The sequence below is a fragment of the Cydia pomonella genome, chromosome 9 (genome assembly GCF_033807575.1).
Source record: "Cydia pomonella isolate Wapato2018A chromosome 9, ilCydPomo1, whole genome shotgun sequence".
NCBI classification, from domain to species: domain Eukaryota; kingdom Metazoa; phylum Arthropoda; class Insecta; order Lepidoptera; family Tortricidae; genus Cydia; species Cydia pomonella.
This window is the reverse complement of record NC_084711.1, coordinates 11,549,452-11,571,011: the sequence shown is the minus strand read 5'-3', so window position 1 is coordinate 11,571,011 and position 21,560 is coordinate 11,549,452. Positions and strand designations below refer to the sequence as shown.

The window sequence follows — 21,560 nt, the reverse complement described above, 5'->3', positions numbered from 1 at the left end:
GATGATGTTTGATGGGTTTAATAAGGATTAGGAATAAATAGAAGTCAGTAGCTATGATTGAATTTTGATTAATGACAGTGCGCTAAAGTGTTTTACAATAAGTTTCAACTTACTAATCGACTTATGAAATAATCAATATAATTGGAAAACTAACAACATTTTATGACTTTAAAATACTTTTACAGGTTCTCAAGAGCGTAGTGTGGTTGATTGTCGCACAACTGGTTGCGGAATCAACGGAGAATGTTTGAGAGAGGGAGCAGAGTTTGTTTGCCATTGTATTCCTGGCACAGAAGGACAAGCAGATATTGAATGCCATACTAGTGAGTAAATAAATACCTATTGACAAACCATGAGTTAAGATCACTTGTATAAATGCACGACAAAGATATTCGCTACCAAAAACATAATCTAAAAGTGTGTATTTCACTTGAGAGATAGCAAATTAGAATATTGATATCTTTGAATATTGCCTGCTGAACAGGTAAATGTGTTTTTTTTTTGTTAGCATTCAAATTGAAAGATGTTATAATGTTGAGAATCACCCACACCACGTATGTAAATACAATGGTTTTTGGGCAATATTTATGCATTTAAATTTGGGTGTCAAAGGATGTGGAGGAATCATACATTAATTAATAAAAACAATTCTTGTTTAAACTTACTTTCCGTATAATATGTACATCTTTAGATACCCCGATTGTAAAGAAAATATTCGATTATTACACTAAAGATAAGATTAACACCCAAGTAGAAAGCCTACACACGTTTGGTTAAAGTGGATGGATGATAAAACCTGTAATTACTATAACATGTTGTCTTAGTGGAAGCATTCTCACCGTTCGTGCTTGAATTATCAAACAGTCGGTAACATTTTGTTCGGCTTCATGTACATATCGCTTGTATTATAATATACCGTTATATACATATCTCTCGTCATAAACTATCAGTTTCGAAAAGCATGCACTGTCTCGTGAGAAAGTTTCCTCTTCGCGGCTGAAGGTACCGCTCTTTCGACTTTGCTTCCTTCTTTCACATCTTCCTAGGTATCGAATGTACGAGCGATAAGGAGTGTCCACTTGACAAGGCCTGCCTAAGCTTGCATTGCGTGGACCCTTGCACTGTTCGCGGCGCGTGTGGTGAGGATGCGCTGTGTGAGTCGGTGGCGCACCAGCCGCAATGTTCGTGCCCACAGTGTTACGTAGGGCAGCCACGGGTGGCCTGTCGGCCTGATCCAGCCTGCACACCATCATCAGAGCCAAACTCTACATTCACATGTTCTCCAACTAAGTCTTGCCCGCCTCGATTGGCATGCGACTTTGATGCAGGCCAGTGCCGAAATCCATGCCTGAACTACCAAAACTGCCGTAGAAACCAAAAGTGTGAAGTTAGAAATCACGAACCCGTATGCGTTTGCCGCAATGGATTTGCATTAAATGATAAAGGAGAATTAACTTGCGCACCAGAAGATGCAGAATGTACACGGGACGAACAATGTCCTTCTAATGCGGCATGTCGGAATTCCAAGTGTGTGAATCCCTGCTTGGCGTCAAAGGAACCCATGTGTCCAAAGGGAAAACAATGCGAAGTTGTGGAGCACAACGCTATCTGCGTGTGTATCGAAGACTGTCACACCGCAGTATCAATATGTTTACGAGACAATGGGTGTCCGCAAAACTTGGCGTGCAGAGACTTCGAATGCAGAGACCCTTGTAAAGGCGCTTGCGGTGGTGCTCCATGTTCAGTAGAAGACCACCATCCAGTTTGCAAGTTCTGTCCTAAAGGATTCACACACGATCAAAATCATGGCTGCATTAAAGGTAATTGATAGAGCTGCAATTTTAAATACTATTTAGCGAATCTTAGTTTACTAGCATCTTGTACCAATCTTAATAATCTTTTTTTGTCTTCATATTGCAGGAAATATTGATAGTTATACTTTATGACTTCATGCGAGCTCATTGTCTATTTCTTTCCTTTTTCTAGCATGTTCCTTGTTATTGTTTTTTCCACAGTTTGAACTTCTTCTGTATCAGGTAGTTTTCAAGCACGTCAAACATATTTGTGTAAATATACATAGACATACATTTATCATATTGAAAATAACTTCCACTTAAACATTTTGGTGATGGTTTTGCATGACTTTTTAACGCTTTTGAAGCTTTGGTTACAAAATGAGAATGCATAAAGCTGCCACGAGACAGAGTGTGCAATAATATTTTAATTTTACTGCTTACTTACGTGCTGTTATTTGAAGCCCTGTTTTTAATATGATATATTTAATTATAATAATTAGTTCGAAAGGTTTGAATAACCTAATACAACGTTGGTTATTGAACTTTGATATATTGATATATTCTATTAAAACAGGGAATATACTCGCATTGTACTGGCGTCAGTTTAATTTAACATAGTAAAGTATTTAGAATGTAAAATAAGATAATATTAATATTCTACTTAAAATAACGTACAATCTAATTTTTTTGTGATAAAATTGATATATCTACAATGTTATTTCCACTTCAGATATTTTTTAAGCAAGTAAAGATTTTTTTTTCGATTTAACTGATGTTATATTTCATTAATCAGTCAGTATTAGTAAATGCCCAAGAAAATGTAAGCTTGTTACAATCATAATTAATCAACATTTCGGTGTGCACAGCGTTAGAATGCACTTCGGATGAACAATGCGCGCCGAATCTGGCGTGTGCAGGTGGGCGCTGTGCCAACCCGTGCGAGCGTGGCGGTCCTTGTGCCTCTGGACAACACTGCGCTGTTTCCAACCATCAACCCGTCTGCTCTAGAGGTAATTCATGCACAATATTCATTATTTTAATATAGTAATAACATAAGAGATATTTTTTTGCAGGTAATAAGTAATTCTTATTTTTTTATTTGCTAGGGCCTGTTACAAATTGTGCACACTGTCGTCCAGGAGTACCTTGCGACCCATTTTCAGGGGCTTGTATGGAAAGTAAGTACCTACAAAATATAACATGGTGCAATATTAATAATGAAACTTAGCTTTAACTAAATTAAATATATAATAAGACTACCATTTATTCATCCATATTATGTACATGCCATTAGAAACATTTGACGTATCGTGGACTCCTATAATTCTAGCAGGTCTACGGCTGTTCTTAGTAGCTATGTGAATAGCAAAACTAACTCCAGATGAACTGGTAATTGCTATAACTTCAACGTACCTACATTTGTCCGATAAAACGCCACAAAGTTCTGGCTACATTACCTCGGCAGACCCAGTGAGGATTTCGAGACTTTGGGGTAGTTGTATTTTCATAGGATTTGATAATTAGTTTTTCTATCATTACTGAAATGTATAATTGGCCTAAACGTGTGCCTGTTTAAGTGGCTTGAAAAGTGAATTCCTACCAAATCTGGCAAATTACTTTTACTTTAAAAAAATTGTCACTTAAACCTGGCACACGTAATTGACTCTATTCTTTTATATTTTCTCTTGTGGTTGGGTTTGGCTTTATGTTGCATGACTTCCTGACGTGTATATTTCTATTCTATTCTCGCTTTTCCTTCTACTAGACACATCTCACGAAATAATATTCATTATCTACATACATGTAATACATATTTAAATTAAAAAAAAAATGTTATGTAGCTTTTGTTACTACAAGATTTCTTAATGAATAATACTAACTATTTTATTGTTGCGTTCCTATTAACAGATGTTCCGCCTAAAAATGACCCACTAACTGAAACATACCTTGATACAACCACGGAAACCATAAATCTGGAAACAGAAGGCGAAACTGATGTAACTGACACGACAAAAATGTCTCCCGACTATTTGAATTTTACTGACACAACTACTGTATTGAACTTTAACTCAATTGACGTTACATCCACAACCTACTATCCAGATGAAATGGATATTACAACAACTATCGATTCAAACATACCTACCGTAGAATACCGAGAGTCTAGTGTCAAAATTGAATCATACACAGAAACCCCCACTGTTAAAACTACCGTTAGTTCATTAGAACCGATGACGGGCAGCGTAGAGACAACATTTTTTACGAACACAAATGATATTAAAACTACAAGTGGTATGCAGATCACTGAAACTAAATCGACGGGAACTTATCCTACCCCTGAACGTTCTGGATATTCTTCGTCAACAGAGTTTGTAACTACGGATAATAATATATATTTAACAACTCGTCAACAAGATGACAGTGTAACAGAAATGACTGCCCTTTTTACCGAAACTATAAGCAATTATTCATATACTCTAGATTCTGATCAGCTAGTAGATAGTAGTAGTACTGTCCATTTTGAAAGCACGGTGAAGCCATTAACAGTCAACTATACAACAAAAAGTTCAACAGCAACGCCCAACGAAAGTAAAAATACAAAAACACCAGATAATCAAAGACAATTAGGAAGCAATTTCACTGACACCGCAAATAGTATGTATAATGTAACAATCAAACATAGGGACATGCCGGAGTCCCCTGTTACGGTTTTAGATCATACTTCAACTATCACAAGTATAGCAAGTGAAACTGATGGGAAAACAGACAATGTTCCTACAGAAAATACAAACGCATTTGTCATTAATCAAGACGAAGACAACACCTTAAATAGTCTGAGTACATATTCTACAGCTACTACAACAATTTCAGGGGTTACTAATAAAGAATCGTCTACTTCAAGTGAAGACGAGAAAGAAATATTTGATTTGACAAGTAAAACCGAGATAACTACGGATTTAGCTATTGAAACACAGTATACAGAAATATCCCTAGAAGACAAAACGACTGAAGTTACTGAAAATACAGTAAACCCTTTGACTGTCTCTAGTGAAATTCCATACGCGCAGAAAATAGAAATCACTTCACTTACCACCGAGTCTTATAAACATTTAAGTACTGAAGTCCAATCTCCACAAGTAATTGATCCAGACACAGAAGAAAATACTGCAAGACCACTCAGTAAAAGTGTTAATGAAACCAAAAAAGCAGATGTTTTACCTAAAGTCACCACCAACACAGTTATTGATGAAAATATGCAACATTCGACAGTTGAATCTGGTTTTCCAACAGTTACTGACACATCATCTTCTTTATTTTCATCCGGGTCGATTGCATCGCAGGCTACCAACGCAGAAATCGATTCTGTAACAGAGTCTTATTCAGTCCTACTAGGTAACATTTTAACAAGCACCGGTACAAGTGAATTTAGTGATACACATACTATGACACCTAATGATCTATCAACTACAGTGGCATATAAATTGTATGATACAACCGTGGACCAACAAACTACCAGTCAAACTTTGCACACACAATCTTTGGCAAGAAATTCAGAAACATCCGATATAAGTGAAACTACAACACTTCACTCATTAAGCACTATTGAATCGAATACTGAATTTGACTCGATAAAACGTTCAACTAATTCAGAGGATTATGTTGAAAATAAAACCACAGATTTTTCTTCCGTAATCACCAATATGGCTAATGAAGACGTGCAACATTCAACTGAAAAAGGAACAGTTAAGTCAGTTATTGAAACATCCACAACTATAAAAACTGCATTATTTAAATCACCTGATTTATTTGAATCGTCAACTACAAATACAGACGCCAAAATAACTGAACTTACTCACTCAATAGATGCTGATAACTTCACAATAATTGGATATAACTCTGTAACGGAGCCATTAACAAAGCCGACAGATGAAATTCCTTATAGCACCGAAACAAATGAATTTAGCGAAACTGCAAAGGAACCAAATGATGTGACCACAACAGTGGACAAACAAACAACCAGTAAAAAAACACAATCTTTGTCAACAGATTCAAAACCGTTTGATACAACGGAAACTACAACAAGTCAATCATTAAGCACTATCGACTTGCATAGCGAATTGGATTCGACTAAACATTCAACTTATTTAGATGACTTCTATATTAGTAAAACCACTAAATCTAGTCTTGCAGAAGCAGATTTTACGATAACTGCTGAAGACAATGAATCGCGTGCAACTTTAATAGATACAACAACATATTTGCCCGATACACAACCTACATATAGCTCTCAGTCGTCTAAATCTCATTATGATTTTACATCCACTGAAACATCGACGAATTCAGAAGCGTTAGACACAAGTAAGACTACAACATATACATTTACGGAACAAGCGATAATTAAATCATCAGACATATCTGATACTAAAACAACAGATCAATTAACATTTTCTACAACAGCCGGTATGGAGGAAACGACTAGTATTTCGACAGACTTTAATAGTATTAGGGACAATTCAGATAAAAATTCAGTCAATACGGAAGCGTACTCAGATATCTCACATATAGGTAAAACTACCGCAATTGATTATACAACCAAAAGTGAACATTCAACGCCGGAAAACAATTTGTACACGCCTATGGGACGAACAGATGAAATTTCCCATATAACTTCTTTGAACGATATCACTGAATCTCTTTCAATCAAAACAGTCACAGAAGAACTTACCATATCAACTATTTCTATGGAACCGAATGGTGAAAGCACAACAAAATCATATTCGACCGATACATATCCTACGCGATTAATTACACCAAAAGTAACAAATAGCTTACCACAATCAACCATCCCTTATGCACTCAAAACGAATCCTACTCAAAGCACTGTGGAAGATCTTGAAGATGTTTCCTATACTGATAAAACATCAAGCAGTTTAACTATTGACGATAAGCAATCTATAACCACTTCTCTTGCGCATGACTACACAACGGAATTACCAAAAAAAAGCGTTATACATGAAACCTATACAGAAAGTATATTATATAGTGATTCAGACACAGAAACTTTAACAGAAACCAATACCGTTACGACGCACGGCGGTATAACGAATAAGAACATAATAGTTAATATATCAACTGAAAATTATTTTACGGATTATACTACTACCAGCGATGACGTGAGGACAAATGTCTATAACTTGTCAACCTCTGATGGTAATTCCAAATTATCGACAACAAATACTATACCAATTCACGAAATTAATAAGGAGTACACAAAACCTTGGCAACTAGATACTACAGATACCTATGACTTGCCAGAGACAACGACGGTACTGAATAAAGATACAAAAATAGAGGAAGAACATATAACCAGTTATGACCAACTCATAACAAATATGAATAATTCTGCAACATTAGATAATGTCACTAATTTGTCGACGACAACTGTAATCTCGACAAATACGGATCACGCTAAGCCTTGGGAAGAAAGTACACAAAAAACCTACAACTGGTACGAGACAACGACAATCTTAAATACAACTTTCAAAACTGAGACAATACCCACAACGGGTAATACGTTTTCCGAGGGCATAACTGATGAATATGTGCTTGATGACATGTCGACCGAGAATTCTTATGGAGTTCACACCTCCTCCAACGATGATGATTATATCACAAATAATGATAATAATAGTGATTTTTCTACTGAAAATACTACCCCAATTTACGCAAATAATACAACACAACCGGACTACAAAATAACCGACACAACTCCGGGTCCATTAACTGCAATAAAAATTGAGCTAACAACTGAAACTAATACAGCGACTGAACTAACGGGTAATACATATACAAGTCCCTCACACTCAACAACTCCCAACGCTAATCTATCATCACGTAGAAAAGATGTAGACATACTAGCTTGGACTGACTCGACTCTATATACTGACATGACTTCTACGGAAACAGCGTATCCGAGTAATGACTCTGACAACCTACCTAGCTGTAAAGTGAACTCGAACTGCTCCACGGACAAAACCTGCATAAACGGACTGTGCCAGAACCCATGTGCGATGCAGAGATTGTGTATAATGAACACGCCATGTATCGTTGTCGACCATGTACCCCTGTGCATGTGCGATGAGATCACTGGGAACAACTGCGTAAGAGGTATGCTACTTCGATAATTTGCATACATGTAAGAACAGGTTAAATTGTTATAGAAAGTCATACAGGTATAAATTTTCCAATGACAATGTAATACTTTCAGAACTTTGATGGTTTTGTTTTATCGGACAAATATGTACGGTGCGTTTATCATTTGTTTCACCTATAAGTACTTGTAAATAAAGATCTAATATAATGTAATATCTCTTACTATAAACTTAACACATATACTAATTTACCATCTAACACACTAGCATCACCTGGGACACCTAAGGCACCAGAGCCATGTCAATCTGACCGAGACTGTATACAGACAGAAGCCTGCTTTATGGGACTGTGCCAAAACCCCTGTGGTTTTAACAATGTTTGCGGTATCGGAGCCAATTGTCACCCTATCAAGCAAAGACCGATGTGTTCATGTCCCGCTGGACAAGACGGAGATCCTGCTGTTAAATGTTCACCTAAAATAAGTAAGATTTAACTCACACAAATAATTAAGTATTACTTACTACAAAATGCAATACGTTAAAGGCCATTCATCACTTACAATTACGGTAGTTGTCGTTTGCAGTCATCTATCGCAATATTTTTTTCACGAATCTACAGCCAGACTGCCACCATATGAAATGGATGTAAGTGAGGTACCTAACTTATTGTAAAATAATTTGTGTATAAAATAATTTTAACGGGTTATTGTTATTTTAATTTTAATCATTGAAGAGGTTTTAAACTAAATTGAATTCATGGGTTCTATGCGGTTGGGGGAGTAAGTTGTAAATATATACCTATATAATCTATGACTTTTTATTGCACAATCGTCTGTAATTTTTGTATAATACATAAATTTCATTGCGCACAGCCGGTTGCACTAGAAACGAAGATTGTCTCATTACCGAGGCTTGTATAAATAATGCATGTCAGCTCCCATGTGCCATACACAACCCATGCGTCCCCAATGCGGCCTGTATAAATACGAATCATGGCTCCGACTGCAGTTGCATTCAAGGTTTTCAAGGAAACGGATATGTTGGATGTGTGCCAGGTAAGCTTATTTGCTGGAAATTTTGCGTCATGGATAACATATCTTAGCATAATAGTAATAACTCACTAATTAAATTTATATAATTTTAGTTATTGACTCATCGTCAGTATGTCAGTATAATGAAGACTGTCCACCACATCTGCTGTGCGATAGATTAAATAGAGTCTGCATTAACCCCTGCTCCGCAAACAAATGCGGTGATAACGCCGAATGCGTCCCTTCGAATCATGGTATTCAATGCCAGTGTCTTGAAGGATACACGGGTAACGCTTATTTGGAATGTTATCAAGGTAAGAGTAATTATATATTGCTCAATGTATATATATTCTTGTTATTACTAAGCTAGAAGTATAGCCTCGCAATTTAATTTTACTTGTTTCAGTACAAGGATGTAGATCCGATAATGAATGTGCAAATTCCGAGGCTTGCATAAACGGTAAATGTGATTCGCCTTGTAGATGTGGCATTAATGCTATTTGCGATGTTGTAAACCACCGTGCATCTTGCAAATGTCTACCAGGATACAATGGAAATCCCATGCTAGGATGTGATCCTCCAGTAAACCCATGTATCCCAAATCCATGTGGAATTAATGCATTGTGTGAGATCGACAATGGAAATCCCATATGCTACTGTCCTAAAGGATCGACTGGCAACCCGTTCAAGAATTGTAGTAAGTTATAAGACAATGTTTACTTATTTCGACATTACATTATAGACATTATAGTAATGGCTTTTGCTGCTTCAGAGTATCACGTTATATTTAAGAAAGCGGTGGTTTTACTTTCAATTAACATAAATGAAAATGAATTTTAGAAAAACAACTTAATTAAAGTAAACATTATTTCCTGTTTCAGTACCAGAAGGCAATGAATGTGAGCCCAATCCCTGTGGGCCAAACTCAGGCTGTCGGTTAATAGATAACAAACCAGCTTGTTTCTGTCTTCCAAATTATGAAGGAAATCCCCCTAGACAAACATGTAGACTACCAAGTAATCCCTGCAATCCTTCACCTTGTGGGCCGAATACACAATGTACCGTATTATCGAATGGCTTTGCAAAATGCACTTGCCTACAAGGTTTTGTTGAAAGCCCCAATACAGTAAGAGGATGTATAGAGGCTCGTAATCCTTGCGATCCAAACACATGCGGATCAGGAGCGCGTTGTGATCCTAACCGGGCCCCTGCATGTTACTGCCCTGAAAGTACTATTGGCAACCCCTACAAATCTTGTAATCCTCAAGGATATTTGCCACCTGATAACACTTTATGCAATCCAAGCCCTTGTGGTGCGAATGCTGATTGTTACGTAAGCAGCAACAGAGAAATGTGTTTCTGTAAATCTGGTTACAGTGGAGATCCATATGTTGGTTGCCAAGCTCAACGTAACCCCTGCACACCAAATCCATGTGGACCGCAAGCTATTTGTAATGTTAACTATGATGGTCAAGCTTCTTGTACTTGTGCAGGTGGTAGTACTGGCAATCCATACGGTGTTGAAGGCTGTCTTTCTCGAGAATGCGAAGTAGATGATGAGTGCTCCGCTAATAGAGCTTGCATTGGATATACGTGTAGAGACCCTTGTCCAGGTGCTTGCGGTTTAAATACTATATGCCATGTTGAATCCCATCGTCCAGTGTGCGTATGTGAAGATGGACTAATAGGGAATCCTTTACTCTGCTGTATACCTCCAGAATCTCACAAGGCAATATCACCATGTAACAAGGTGCAGTGCGGCGTTAATGCAATTTGCCAGGATATTGGAGCTGAAGCTCAGTGCTATTGCCCAACGGATTTCATCGGGGACCCATATGTTGAATGCAAACTAGAATGTACAATGAATTCAGATTGCCCATCGAATGAAGCGTGTGTCAATAATAAGTGTGTTGATCCTTGTTTAACTAAAAATGTATGTGGTCTTAATGCAGTTTGTCTCTGCTCCGATCACACTGTATCATGTTTATGTCCAGATGGTTATATAGGAGATCCGTTGGTTCAATGTACCTATCGTCGTAAGTATATCATTGTACTTAAAATTGTTTAGGTATGCTCTATATGTTTCGCTAATATTTATTTTTGTTTTCAGCCATTATTGTTCCGTCTGATAACACTACTGCACAGCCATGTACTCCAAACCCTTGTGATTCGAACGTTCTATGTGATACGTATGGGAATCAATTTGCAATTTGTGATATTTGCTTGGGACCAGACGCTATCAGTAATCCATCATGCAGGCCAGAATGTGTCCTTAACTCAGATTGTGCATTTGATAAAGCATGCTTAAAGAATAAGTGTGTAGATCCATGTCCTGGTTCGTGTGGTATGAACACCGATTGTACTGTTTATCGTCATGATCCGATATGCCGATGTATTAAGGACTTTGAAGGAAATCCTTATGAATATTGCAAACCCACAACTAGACGTAAGTTCTTTCTTATTCTGAGTTCATTAGATTGATATATAATAATAAATACTATCTACAGGATGTCTTGTAATGTAAAATAATCTACAAGCTTCCAACCACCGACAGTGCAACTTAAGTCGTTTCAGAAAATTGACTTACCTATAGGTTTAGTAAAAGTTCCGTGGTTTTCGAGACTCTTAATTTTCTTTTTTCTTTTAATAATCGGCTCTTATTCACGGTAGTATCGGAGGAGATTTCTCGAGTATACCTATTTCATATTAGAATACGAGTATTAAAACAATTTGATTTTATTTATAGTTATATAAAAGTATTACGCGAGATATTTAGTTTTAGAGAAATTATACATTTGTGACGACAAACTTACATTTACAGTCGGTATTTGAAAAATGACTATTTGTTGCATCACGAGTAATAATGTTTTGAGCAAATTATTTTTTTTTTTTTTCAGCTATTGAAGCAACAACTTGTGACAACATTCAATGTGGAGCTAACGCTATTTGTCTGGATTCCTATGGAGTACTGAGTTGCCAATGCCTACCAAATTTCTATGGCAATCCTCAGTTGTCATGTCGTCCTGAATGTGTTGTTAACAGCGACTGCGCTACTAATCTAGCATGTCTTAACAATAAATGTGAAAATCCATGCAAGGATGTTTGCGGTATAAGAGCCCAATGTGAAACTGTTAACCATCACGCAATATGCTACTGCTCACCTGGTGAGACGGGTGATCCTTATATAAGATGTCAGCCTGTTATTGAATTTCCGCCGTCGCACCACGTGTGCGACCCTTCGCCTTGTGGACCATACAGTCGTTGTCTTGTCTCACCAACCGGATTCCCAGTTTGCTCGTGTTTGCCGGGCTACAGAGGAGTCGCACCGATGTGTCAGCCAGAATGCGTCAGTAACTCAGATTGTCAACAAACAGAGACATGTGTCAATCAGAAATGCGTCAACCCATGCCAGGGTAGCTGCGGCGTTAACGCAGATTGTATAGTTGTAAATCATAATCCTATATGTGCTTGTGGACGTGATAAGACTGGGGATCCTTTTGTTGCTTGTGGAGAGATAGAACCTAAAGAGATTGTAACTAAAAATCCTTGTGTGCCTTCTCCTTGCGGCCCTAATTCCATATGTGAAATTAAATCGAATCATCCTGTCTGCTCATGTAGCTCGAACTATATCGGAACTCCTCCATTCTGTAGACCGGAATGTGTAATAAGCCAAGAATGCCCCTCTAATCAAGCATGCATAAACGAGAAATGCGCGGATCCATGTGTTGGCGCTTGTGGAAATAATGCCAAGTGCGACGTCGTTAACCATACGCCTCTGTGTAGTTGTCTCGAGGGCTACAGAGGAGACGCGTTTATTGGATGTGTTATAATAGTTAAAGAACCACCGACACCTTGTAATCCTTCACCTTGTGGAGAAAATACTATATGCACAGTAGTGAATGACGTAGCTCGATGCTCATGTATACCACCAAATATCGGAAACCCTTACGCAGGTGGTTGTCGACCAGAGTGTACTATGAACCCAGATTGTCCCAATAACTTAGCCTGTTTATCTAATCACTGTCGGGATCCTTGCAAAGACTTATGTGGATTAAATGCTGAATGCAGTGTCACCAACCATGTGCCGGTTTGCACTTGTTTCAAAAACTATGAGGGCGATCCATTCTCATCGTGTCGACCAGTTACTGTAACTCGTAAGTATTCGTAAACATATTCTACATTAAATGTTAAAATCTAGTTTTACTTCCTATAGAGTTAAAATACCTGTTACGTTCTAATCAGTGGGTAAGTGCAAAAGTGGCACATGCCTCGACAGGCGATAAAAACGCGACCATGCTACTGGGCCTAGAAACAGGAGAAAACGAGCTTTGGGCTGATAAAGGAATGGCTTAAAATATCTATAACGCCGTAAGCTAGTATATCATTTATCAATTATCAGGTACAAACTACTGTTATTTTTTATTTTACAGATCCTCCATTAAATCCTTGCGAACCATCGCCATGCGGTCCTAACAGTGAATGCCAAGTGGTGAACCAGCGAGCGGCGTGTTCATGTCGTGCAGGTTATCTGGGATCGCCTCCTGCTTGTCGCCCGGAATGCTCTGTCAACTCAGACTGCCCATCTACAAGAGCCTGCATAAATCGAAAATGCAAAGATCCTTGCATACACAGCTGTGGTCTTGATGCCCGCTGTCATGTAGTTGGGCACAATCCGATCTGCACATGCCCAGAGAACCTGCCGGAAGGCGATCCGTTCATTAAATGTTACTGGAAGAGTAAGTTGCCCCTCTTATTGTAAAGAAACGAAATTACTGTAAATACAATCTTGATTCTAGCTTTTTGTTTCTATTCAATATCAATATGAAATAAGCGTAATGGATTGAAAACTTCTGTAGGTAACTCAACTTGTAGCAATTTAACGATATTATTTAGGTATGTTATAGTTACAGTAAACCATTATATTTTAATACAATTACCGTCGTGTTCATATCTTCAGCTAGATTTTAACATCTTTCCTAAAAAATCTTTCATATTTGAAAGTATTTTATTCCGTTATGGTATAACCGAGCAAGCGAAAGCTCCCAAAATTGAACTACTCGCTAGTGAAAATTGAAATCTATACGTCCATACCAAAGAGATTGTGATTTTGTGATTGTGATTGTTACGCAAATGTTTTAAAAAACGTCATTTATTGTACATGTGCCGGTGTTACTATGTGCTTGTCCCGTGTCTTTACATATTGGGCCTCGTACATAGTGAGATAATGACACAATTTGCATACTTTCAATAGAATGTACTATAATATAAATCTTTATTTAAATCCAGATTTATAATATATTATTAACATAAATTAAAATAAATAAATAATTAATCCAATAGTAGAACCCGGATCTCCAGCTTCTTATGCATAGTGAATATCGACTAGGCTAGGAGGCCGGTATAATATAAACCATTAAAAAATAATATTATTTAAGCTATGAGGAGAAATACTGAACTTTTTTTTTATTTTTTAAGGTAAGCAGTCGCCATCTCCTCATCCAGATCCATGTTTACCTTCGCCATGTGGGCCTCATTCTACGTGTGACAGTGAAAGCGGTCGCGCTGTGTGCGCCTGCGAACCTGGCACCTTAGGCGCGCCACCTTCGTGTCGCCCTCAATGCGTCATCAATCAAGACTGTCCTCTAGCTCTAGCCTGCCTCGCCGGAACTTGTGTCAATCCATGCGTTGGCTCTTGCGGATTCAACGCGCGGTGTACTGTGCAAAATCATCAACCTATTTGTTCCTGCGATGATGGATATTCCGGTGATCCATTTGCTGGCTGCAGTTTCATTGAAGGTAAGTTAAGAATTATGCATGTTTGTATTGAATTATCATTGTGTAGAAATTATTGGTTTAGGGAATTGTTCTTCACTCTTCTGCATGTTACATTATTGTAGTTTTTGACAGCATGTGTTACACACCATTTTTCAGTTGCAAAAGAGATACCAAGTCATCCTTGCAACCCATCGCCATGTGGACCCAACGCCATTTGTCGAGAAAGAAGTGGCGCTGGTTCTTGCACTTGTATAGATGAATTTTACGGAGATCCATACCTCGGTTGTCGCCCTGAATGCGTAATGAATACTGATTGCGCAAGAGACAAAGCCTGCTTTAACAATAAATGTGTGGATCCATGCCCTGGTACTTGTGGGCAAAACGCTGAATGTAGAGTGACCAACCACGCGCCTTCATGTTACTGCTTGACTGGATATATTGGAAACCCTCTTCATGCATGTTCTCCTATTACGAGTAAGACTCTCAATCTTCATATTACTTTGTGTATCTCTGTTTTTAACTGTTATTTCATATATTTCTCTTTCGCCTTTTACTTTTTCTATAGTTTTGCCGGAACCTGTGGATCCTTGCCACCCTTCACCTTGTGGCCCTTATAGTACATGCCGTACATTTAACGGGCATGCTGTTTGTACATGCCTAGAAAAATGTATTGGTTCTCCACCAAATTGTCGGCCTGAATGTATTGCCACATCCGATTGTCGACCAAACAAAGCGTGTATCAATCAAAAATGCCAAGACCCGTGCCCCGGTATGTGTGGTATTAATGCGCAATGTCAAGTGGTCAATCATAATCCGATATGTAGTTGTTTGAGTGGTTTTACTGGAGATCCATTTTCAAGATGCTACATTGACGAAAGTGAGTTACATTTATTACGTTGTTTTGATAATTATTATTTATCTCTTAAACAATTTACTTACTTTATGTACCTACTTCACCAGGGCCACCTGCGCCTTCGATAGATGTTTGTATACCAAACCCATGCGGTCCGCATTCTCAGTGTAAGGAGATAAATGGTGTACCTGTATGCTCGTGTTTGAATAACTACGTGGGTCGTCCTCCTAACTGTAGACCAGAGTGTGTTATTGATGTTGAATGTCCTGGAAACCTAGCTTGCCTTGCCGAAAAATGTAGAGATCCATGTCCGGGTTCGTGCGGAGTGCATGCTACTTGCACTGTTGTTAAGCACGTACCGGTATGTTCTTGTGAACAAGGATATACGGGAGATCCATTTTCAGGATGCTCATTCATACCTAGTAAGTTAAAAATACACAAATGCAGTTAACCGTTATAATGTTAAAACAACAGAAGTTTAAAAGTTTCAACTTATCTTTTAGATATTGAGCCCCAGGTTCAAGAAAGCCCATGTTATCGTTCTCCATGCGGAGCAAACGCTATCTGTAAAGAAAGAAATGGTATTGGATCCTGCTCATGCCTTCCAGAATATTATGGAGACCCATACGTTGAATGTAGACCGGAATGTGTATTAAACTCAGATTGTCCTAAAGATAAAGCTTGCTTCAATAACAAGTGTAAAGATCCATGCCCAGGAGTATGTGGTATGAACGCTGAATGCCGTGTGCACAATCACGCTCCTTCTTGTGCTTGTTTACCAGGATACGAAGGGAATCCGTTTTCATCGTGTTATATTGGTACGACATTAAAAAAAACAATAACATAATAATTTGGGTAGTCAAAATTCAAATAATAATAAAAACCGTTTTTGATTTTAGGAAAGATTGACCCAATTGACCCTTGTGTACCTTCTCCATGCGGGCCTTACAGTATATGCCGTGTAAACGCTGGTCATGCAATATGTTCATGTCAAGAGCAGTACTTTGGGTCCCCACCTTCTTGTCGTCCCGAATGCATGGTCAGCAGTGAGTGTATGCCTAATAAGGCATGTAAAAATCAGAGATGTGCAGATCCATGCATTGGAGCATGTGGCAATAATGCGAAATGCACTGTTGTAAATCACAACGCATTATGTAGCTGTCCAACAAATTATATCGGGGACCCATTTGTACAGTGCACTGAAGCACCAAGTGAGATATTTGACTTGTTCTTTATTTAACTTTCTAATTATTACTAACTCTGATTTAAGAGTAGTATGACCTAACGCACTTATACATTAACAAAGGTAACAATTAACCACTAAAAATAAAGATACGGCCAATATAAATAAAGATAACTAAACCGTGCCTAAACTAATGAAATAATAGCTAAACGAAATTATTAAAATAAATAAGAATATTTTTTTTAGTATCACAACCAAGACCGCTGGGAAATCCCTGTGTGCCTTCTCCTTGCGGACCGAATTCCCAGTGTCGTGTGATAGGAGAAACGCCTGCGTGTTCTTGTCTGCAAGGATACATCGGTAGAGCACCTAATTGCCGACCTGAATGTATATACGATGAAGAGTGTCCTAGTAACCTCGCGTGTGTTCGGGAAAAATGTATCAATCCATGTGCGGGCTCTTGTGGCACGAATGCAGAATGTGTTGTAATAAACCACAAGGCTGTTTGCCATTGTTGGGAGGGTTACACTGGTGATCCTTATGGTGGTTGCCACTTTTTCGGTAAGAATCATCATTTCTCTGGGTTAAATATAATACTACATATTATTATTATCAATGTTAATATCAAAAATTATTACATATTCAGTTATTGTGGCCAGCGAAGAGGAAACAAACCCATGTTCTCAGTCGCCCTGCGGCCCTAATGCTGTGTGTACAGAAAGAAATTCTGCTGGAGCATGTACATGTTCTCCTGGGTATTTCGGAGATCCATATCTCGGGTGTCGACCAGAATGTGTGACAAATAATGATTGTCCATGGGATAAGGCCTGTTCGAATAATAAATGTACGGATCCATGCCAAGGAGCCTGTGGCATTAATGCGCAATGTACAGTTGCCCATCATAATCCCGTATGTTTATGCCTAGAGGGTTATGAAGGCAATCCCGTTGTTTCCTGTCATCCTCGACTAATACGTTAGTATACATATACAACTCATTCAAGAATTTATACTTTATATCATAACTATTTTCAATAGTAATTCAATAAAGTACTTATTGCAGCGACAACTTCCGATTTAAATCCATGCATGCCTTCCCCTTGTGGAGCATACAGCCACTGCAAGGTGGTCGATGGTCATGGCGTGTGTTCATGTCAAGAGGGCTATGTTGGGTCGCCGCCCACATGCAGGCCAGAATGCGTATCTAGTACAGATTGTCCTCAGCATCAAGCATGCATTCAACAGAAGTGTAAAGATCCATGTCCAGGAACTTGTGGCATAAACGCTAGATGTCAAGTTATTAATCATAATCCTATTTGCACGTGTAAAGCTGGATACACTGGTGATCCATTCACCTCTTGCCAGTTAGAACCAAGTAAGAGAGTATCAAACAATAAAATATGTTTAAAAACGTTAAAAGTTTTATTTTAACTTGTCAATAGACAAGAGTTTTTCAGTTTTTCATTCAACATATAACTTACTGTACTTTTGCATGCTATCCTTTTTACTGTATATATCGACTTTTCTGTTTCTATCTTATATGATGTATCACTTAATCTTTTGTTTTCTTTCTTAGAACCTATGTTTGAGGGGCCTAAAGGAAATCCATGCGTACCATCACCGTGTGGTCCTTATTCTCAATGTAAAGTAGTGGGAGAAGCGCCTGCATGTTCATGCTTACCAAACTATATTGGTATTGCACCTAATTGTAGACCGGAATGTTCTATCAATGCGGAATGCCCTGGTAATCTTGCATGCCAAAACGAGCGGTGTATAGATCCTTGTCCGGGCTCATGTGGTTTGAACGCGGACTGTTCCGTAGCCAATCATGTAGCATTATGTAATTGTATATCAGGTTACACAGGTGATCCTTTCAGTGGATGTTCTCGAGTTGAGTGTAAGTTTTTAGATGCATAAAATGTGTTAATTTCAGTACTCTGAGTTACGTAACTCATAAAGGATAATGTACGATATGGTTATTACAGATCCACCTGAACCTTTGCCAAATCCCTGCAATCCTTCACCATGTGGGGCGAATGCATTATGTAAAGAACGGAATGGAGTTGGATCTTGTTCTTGCTTGCCAGAATATTTCGGAGATCCGTACACTGGTTGTCGGCCAGAATGCGTTTCTAATTCCGATTGTGATCGGAACAAAGCTTGCTCAAACAACAGATGTAAAGATCCATGCCCAGGAGCATGTGGAGTAAACGCTGAATGTAGAACAGTCAACCATTCACCTACCTGTACGTGCATGTCTGGATATACCGGAAATCCGCTTGTTCAATGTGTTATAAAAGGTAAAACGATTTAAAGTACCTTCACCTGTACTGCCCTCCTAAGGCAAATAACGCTATCTTAATAACAAATTATTTTAAAAATAGAACTACCCGCTATAAAGACTAAAGTACTCATATGTTAGCAATACATTTTATTTTGGGATAGCGCTATTTGGTCTAGTAGGGCCGTGTAACGATACATAAATTCAATTCATTCCCATGAAAATCAGTTTCCGTAAAATATGTAACTAACAATATGTATTGGGGGTATTTACAGCTCTATATAGTACGGTCGCCAAATCTCAAAAGCCCTCTAGAAACACGATTTAATTGACTCGGCTCGGCCTTACCCACAACCGGTATCAATGTGTTCGGACAGTTCTCCTGATCACCGTACATGCGGTAGTAAAGCGGAAAAATGGTGGAGGGGATAGTAATGACGTCACAAAGATGGCGGCCGGACCTATTCTTTTTGGCGGTGTATCTCGAAAACCACTTAACCGATTTTAATCATCGAGGTATCAAATAATAGCTTATATTATGGAGATTATTTCCTTTTCTACAAACATTTACGTGAAACCTATAGGAAAAAAAATAATCACAAAAAACAGTTTTTTTATAAAATTATTATTTTTTATTTTGTAAAAATCTCCGTAAATATTAGCATTTCGCAAATTTTGTTTAATATAAAACATATTGCTTCATTATCAAGGAATATAATGAGCCTTAAAACATACAGATCGAGTAATAAACAATGAAGCTACACTCATTTATTTGCGCATGGGTAACGATAACTGGCTTTTACCGGTCGAAACTGTGGTGACTGTTACGATACGTATTGAATGGAATTTATAGAGTATCGGTTTTAATTACTGAAATTATAATTAAAATTATAAAAACCAGACACAATAATGTTACCTTACTTCTCGTCTCTTTTTTCGTCTTAATCATAGGTAGGTACATATTTCTTTTTACTTAAAAAATTTATACAGGGTGAACTTTTAACCACCAGTCATACTCTGCGCAGCGACTTTATAGGTCATACTGAACAACTTTTACTATTAGTAGTCCCCAAGCCGCTCCGAGGCCAGATTTAATTGACTCAGCTCGGCCTTACCCACAACCGGTATCAATGTGTTCGGGCGTTTCTCCTGATCACCGTACATGCGGTAGTAAAGCGGAAAAATGGTGGGAGGGGATAGTAATGACGTCACAAAGATGGCGTCCGGACCTATTCTTTTTGGCGGTGTATCTCGAAAACCACTTAACCGATTGTATTCATCGAGGTGTCAACTAATAGCTTATATTATGGAGATTATTTCCTTTTTACAAACATTTACGTGAAACCTATAGGAAAATAATAATCACAAAAAACATTTTTTTTTATACATTTGGTTGGTAGGTTTGTCTTATGTTTTAAAGTAGTAAAATCTTTCAAGTCGAAACACAGTATAAAGATAAATATACATTTTGTTGTCTAATCTAAAAGTATGATGTTCATTGTTTAAAACTGATTAGTGATTACTGAATTAAATAACATGCTATTTGTTATTTTTGTTTTATTTTTTAAATCAGGTATTAATTTATTGAAATGTGCAAAATGTGTATCATAGTTGGTCTGTAAGTACTTACTACTTGTGTCGAATATAGGTATAAGATGAAATTTTAACCACCAGCCATACTCTGCGCAGTGACTTTACAGGTCATACTGAACAACTTTTATTATGGGACCAATGCCGAATCACGCAAGACAATTTGGATCTGGAATGACATCTACTGGCTGTGCCCTACCACACAAAGCGAGATGACATTCACAATGCCCATACCTCTCTTTTGGACGTAGTTTAAGGACGTACCCGGGTCCATGACGCATGCTCGCCACACCGCTGCTTAAAATAAGCTGACGCACCGTAAATTATATATAATAGGCCTTTTCATCTGCGTGAGATGTTTTAAGCAGCATCCTGGTAACGACACTTGCGTTCGTGGCTGTATAGCCCTATGCGAGAGAGGATCCCACGTCCACACACGCGGCAGGTGTATGCTTGCCCAGGTGGGCGAGGGTTGGAGGCCTGCTCGTGGCGCCTCATACGTTTCTCTCTTAAAGAGGTAAACCAGGCATCGTCGTGTGTGGCCTGACCATCGTGAATAGCACGACGCCATACGGGTCGGTCTTCGGCCAGTTTTTGCCATTGGTTACATGTGATATTAAAAGTAACCATATCACGCTTGACGCAATCTTTGAAGCGCAGCATTGGCCGCCCGACCAGTCTTTTTGCGTCTGCAACCTCCCCTAGCAGGATTTGACGTGGCAAACGAGTCCGTTCCATTCGATACACATGCCCAAGCCACCTCAGTCGTCTCTTCTTTAGTATGGCTGTGATACTATGGAGCTGTGCCTCGCTTAGAACAGACTCATTTGTCACGCGATCCTTCCATGTGAAGCCAAGTATGCTCCGCAGACAGCGCATATGAAAGGAGTTCAGCAAGCGTT

The 21,560-nt window shown here is 38.4% G+C and overlaps 1 protein-coding gene across 1 annotated transcript in view; it reads left to right on the top strand.

The window, feature by feature from the left end:
* The window catches only part of LOC133521381 (uncharacterized), a 166,505-nt gene that overhangs the window by 50,655 nt on the left and 94,290 nt on the right, over positions 1–21,560 (top strand). The window contains 24 exon segments of the mRNA XM_061856321.1: positions 186–323; positions 1,047–1,820; positions 2,663–2,806; positions 2,903–2,974; positions 3,705–7,964; positions 8,216–8,431; positions 8,821–9,003; positions 9,093–9,293; positions 9,386–9,676; positions 9,861–11,015; positions 11,090–11,425; positions 11,877–13,133; positions 13,410–13,715; positions 14,455–14,775; positions 14,911–15,228; positions 15,320–15,631; positions 15,715–16,029; positions 16,111–16,425; positions 16,507–16,818; positions 17,037–17,351; positions 17,437–17,763; positions 17,851–18,162; positions 18,364–18,684; positions 18,773–19,087. Of these exon segments, the coding sequence (XP_061712305.1) occupies positions 186–323; positions 1,047–1,820; positions 2,663–2,806; positions 2,903–2,974; positions 3,705–7,964; positions 8,216–8,431; positions 8,821–9,003; positions 9,093–9,293; positions 9,386–9,676; positions 9,861–11,015; positions 11,090–11,425; positions 11,877–13,133; positions 13,410–13,715; positions 14,455–14,775; positions 14,911–15,228; positions 15,320–15,631; positions 15,715–16,029; positions 16,111–16,425; positions 16,507–16,818; positions 17,037–17,351; positions 17,437–17,763; positions 17,851–18,162; positions 18,364–18,684; positions 18,773–19,087 (12,816 nt within the window).